We start from the raw sequence: 4,001 nt of genomic DNA on the forward strand, positions 1-4,001 counted from the left end.
TATATTTTTTTTTATTTTCGTTTAGCTCACATCTAGGCCTAGAAGTCCCCTGTAAAAGCCGTCTTGGAGGTTCCCTGATTTCGCTGATTTTACAGCCAATGGAAATTCGACCCCGGGTCGTTTTTCTCCACTTCGACACTTTTCCGGCTCACGACAACCGACCAGTTAGAATCCAAAGGTGCCAAATTCCATCGATACACCTCAACTCACCTTCTGCCACTAGCATGGGGTCCAACCTTGACATATGCCATCGACTGGCTCTTATTGAATCTCGTCGTCGCTTTAGCTTCTGTCAGACGGACTCACTCTGTACTTTTCATCTTCATCCGGTTAAACGCACGCGCAATGTGGGTTCCATCTTATGATATGTACTTCATATCTCTCCATACTCCATCCGCTAGTTCCTTGACGCTGTAAGCGCCTCTGTGAGACGAGGAGATTGCTCCTCTCCCTTGCAGTCCTTGAACTTATGAATACTGTACCCCAGACACAGGATGCTCGAAAGACCCATATCTTCGCTCCAATACTGGCCGGTAAGCAGCCCGAGGCGAGCATCATTTCTGCGTCTGGCTCGAAGGGGAAGCCTCTGGCCAAGCGCTAGTACTGTTTTACGAGCAATATGTATAATTCATATAGCTCACCTGCCAGGTTTCAGATTCTTTGCTGATGCGGCGACGCGTCAAATTACTTCCTTCTCGTTCATATGCAAGTCATCAGGAGCCTCCCAGCATACAGCAGCATCGCATTGCAGCTCTAGGATGTTGGAGCATTCTACTGGTCAATAACAAGGGTGTATATATTAGCAAAGGGATAGCATCGGACGATCGATATGAGGCAACGTTTACTGGTTATTTCTCAAGCAGTTTCAGCTCCCTTCCAATGGATAAGGAATTGTGAAGTCGCATTGATACGGCAATTTCCAGAGATGCGAGAGCTTCAGACGATCCCCCAACATCGAATTGGACAGTCCGTATCGGCCAACTATGAAGCATGTTCATTCTAGATCGACCGGTACCACTTGGATTTCCACATAGGTCATGCTGCACTTGGTAGCATGCATAAATGCAACAGCAAGCCTTCTTCGGCTATTACGGAGCACTACTATTCGTAGACAGCTGCAGCCTGCATGAGGAGGTATAAGGGGAGGCTGACTCCAACATCAGTCGGGTTTGAGCCTTACGGCATATGAAATAAAGGCCTAGAGTAGGTCGTTATCAGCACTTGTTTCTAACATCCATGAAACTTCTAGCCTATATAGAACTAGTAGTAGTGATATCACATTTTGGGAATTCGACAGCATGCTTATTGATCATGGTACAATGCGACGCTGATATATGAATATCACATCTCAAAAGAATCACCGAGAGAAGGGGTTAGTTAATATTGTATAAATCTAATATGGAACTAGTTCCGCTGCAGATGAATCGATGGATTACGGCGATATCGGTACCCCTTCTCGGACGCGACAAGCGTATGGATAATACATACCTAGGTAGGTAGGTAGATATATGATTTGCTACATATGTACATGATGATGGACTTTGCTGATCCCTTGTCGCTGCGTATATACGAAACTATGTGGTGACTATCATCGAAGCTGAGAAGCAATAAAAAGGCGCAAAACCTGATATTAATTGATGACATCCTGTGGTTCTATTGCCTGTTGCTATTGTTCCATGATGACAAACGTGGACACCAGGAAGAGCCGATGACTGCCTACTGCCTACATGATGATGTTATGTAGGTGTAGGTAGATGCATATGCCTATTCGAGGAATACCTAACACCCTAAAGAATACCTAGATTAAGAATAATAATAGGGGAAACGGTAGGTGTTTCCCGATTGAGTACCGGATAAAAAATAACAGGCTACATGGGTACCTGGGTACTTGGGCTGTCGGTGGGCTTGGGTGGGACATTTTTCCCAAGGAACATTGAACATTTGAAGGGGTGGTCCCATGTACTTAGGTACCTAAAGTTGGCTAAAGTATGTACCGGTACGAGGGCACTGGTGGCGCCCGCACTGGCCATACTGCAGCAACTTTCAGCTCAGGTTGTTCAGTGCTACTTCTCTCATTTGCCTACCTCTACAACAACTTTTGGGGCATATGCAAGTCGCAACACAGCCCACTTACCAATGTACCTATTCTTTTCTTTCCTCTCCCACTTCTTCCCCTAAGAACCTAGGGACAACCTAAGGGCTCCCAAACCTGGGCTCCTCTTTTGCCGCGCATGACCAGGGGTGTGTCTTCGGCCGTGGTATCGGTGGATTATTCCTGATGCCTGCCCTTCTCTACTCCCCATCTGTCCCTCTGGCCCTCCTGCCCCGTCTGCGCTTCTCCTCTGCTAGGCCACCCAGGCCCTGCCCTGTGCCCTGCGTGCCTCGCCTGCGGATGCTACATCTGCGTAAAGGTGGTGGTTCCTAATGCAAGACAGTGGGCCACCATGAGAAACCAGACCTGCTCGAATGTCCATCCCATCCCATTACCAGCTAGGTATGCTCCGAGCCATTGGAGAGGCCGAGCAAGGGAAAGGGCGAAAAAAATAAAAGAGGACGGCCTATTCCTCAGCGATGTTAAGTAAGTTGCATGGGTAAGATACCGTAAAGAGACACAGCGCGCACCGAGACGGATTGCTATAACACATCCCCACCACCCGCGGCAACACGAGTTTCTTACCCTCCTCTTTCTTCTTCACGAGATACTCGTCCACCGTTCTCTTCTTCTTATTTGCGGTTGTAGGCGTACACGCTAATTCCCAGTCATTGGGAACGCCTAGCTCCGGTTGCCGTCTTTTTTATTATTATTCGTCTTTCCCATCTGACTGGCCCCCCTCTCTTTCGCAAGCGCTCTCCACCGCCTTTACAAATATTCCTTGTCACTTTTCCTCTGTCTTGGAAAAAAAAAGTGTTGCCCTAAAACTACCTCTTATACAATGCCCCCACAACTACTGCCGGCCTCGGCTGCCGCCTTTGCGCCGCGAGCTTCCTCCGTTAATGTTGTCTTGGGTTCTAAGGTCGAGCCGTGGTTAACGCAGACGCTGAAGCGCATCAACAGAGTCAAGAGGCCGCTTAACAGCATACCCCAGCACCAAAGATGTCTGACCGAGACACTGTCGTCGCCAAACGCCATCTGGACTCTAACGTCGTTGATGTTGCCCAAGGCTCCCGAGTCCGAGTTGCGCAAGGATTCTAACCCGTTGATAGAGGCCCTCTTCAACTACCAGCTCATACATATCGAGGCTTATATCGTCCATGTCGATATGGTTCTACGTAATGAGGTCGCATATAAGTTGACACCCGACTCGATAGAATCTCTCATCGTGTATCACAAGGAAATTTACTGTGTCAACGCCAAGGCCGATACTTACGACTGGCCCGAGAAGGAACAGCACGCCAAAAAGTTACACGAAGACTTTGTCCAAGCGATCAATAAATTCGTCTTTAGAACACATGTTTCTGCCCTCGAGGGTCTGGAAGAGGAGGGAGCTGGAGAGTTGCTTTGTGGGAAAAGCGAAGAGGTCAAGAACAACATCATGGGATTGTTGAATAAGCCCCTGCTTCCGCCGCCGCCGAAGATCGTTGACGTTGTCCGGCAACCGCCATTATTGCCAAGTTCGCCAGTGGGTGCTGGCATTTGGTCGCAACCTACTCACTCGCCTGCAGTACCCGCTCCGGTTGACCCATGGCGGGTGCTACCTTCAAGCCCCAGCGTCACATCTACTTCCGTAGACTCGAACACGCCAATATGGGCAAACATGGCCTTACATGAGATCCAAGTACCATCGAGCATGCCGTATAGCCAGCCATACACTACGGCCGAAATGTTCTACAGCTCACCGATGGTGACATCTTCAATTCCTGCGCTACCACTTCCAAGCATGTTGGCGTCGCAATGTGGCGTGGGTGCTGGGTACGGGGGATTCGGCTGGGATCGATATCAAGAGTATACGACGACCATATGACAACCACCGTCCACCACGGGGGATCACTACCCAGTGGTC

At 49.0% G+C, this 4,001-nt stretch overlaps 1 protein-coding gene across 1 annotated transcript; it reads left to right on the forward strand.

The window, feature by feature from the left end:
- Positions 1 to 2,555: 2,555 nt before the first annotated feature.
- On the forward strand, positions 2,556 to 4,001 carry F4822DRAFT_20983 (uncharacterized protein). The gene has a single exon (XM_051453845.1). The coding sequence runs from the start codon at positions 2,934 to 2,936 to the stop codon at positions 3,960 to 3,962; it is 1,029 nt and encodes a 342-aa protein (XP_051319466.1). The 5' UTR covers positions 2,556 to 2,933; the 3' UTR covers positions 3,963 to 4,001.

This window comes from Hypoxylon trugodes, assembly GCF_022578975.1.
Source record: "Hypoxylon trugodes strain CBS 135444 unplaced genomic scaffold F4822scaffold_1, whole genome shotgun sequence".
Classification (NCBI taxonomy): Eukaryota; Fungi; Ascomycota; class Sordariomycetes; order Xylariales; family Hypoxylaceae; genus Hypoxylon; species Hypoxylon trugodes.

Coding starts and splice junctions, on each gene's coding strand:
- F4822DRAFT_20983 (XM_051453845.1), top strand. CDS start 2,934: ATGCCCCCACAACTACTGCCGGCCTCGGCTGCCGCCTTTGCGCCGCGA.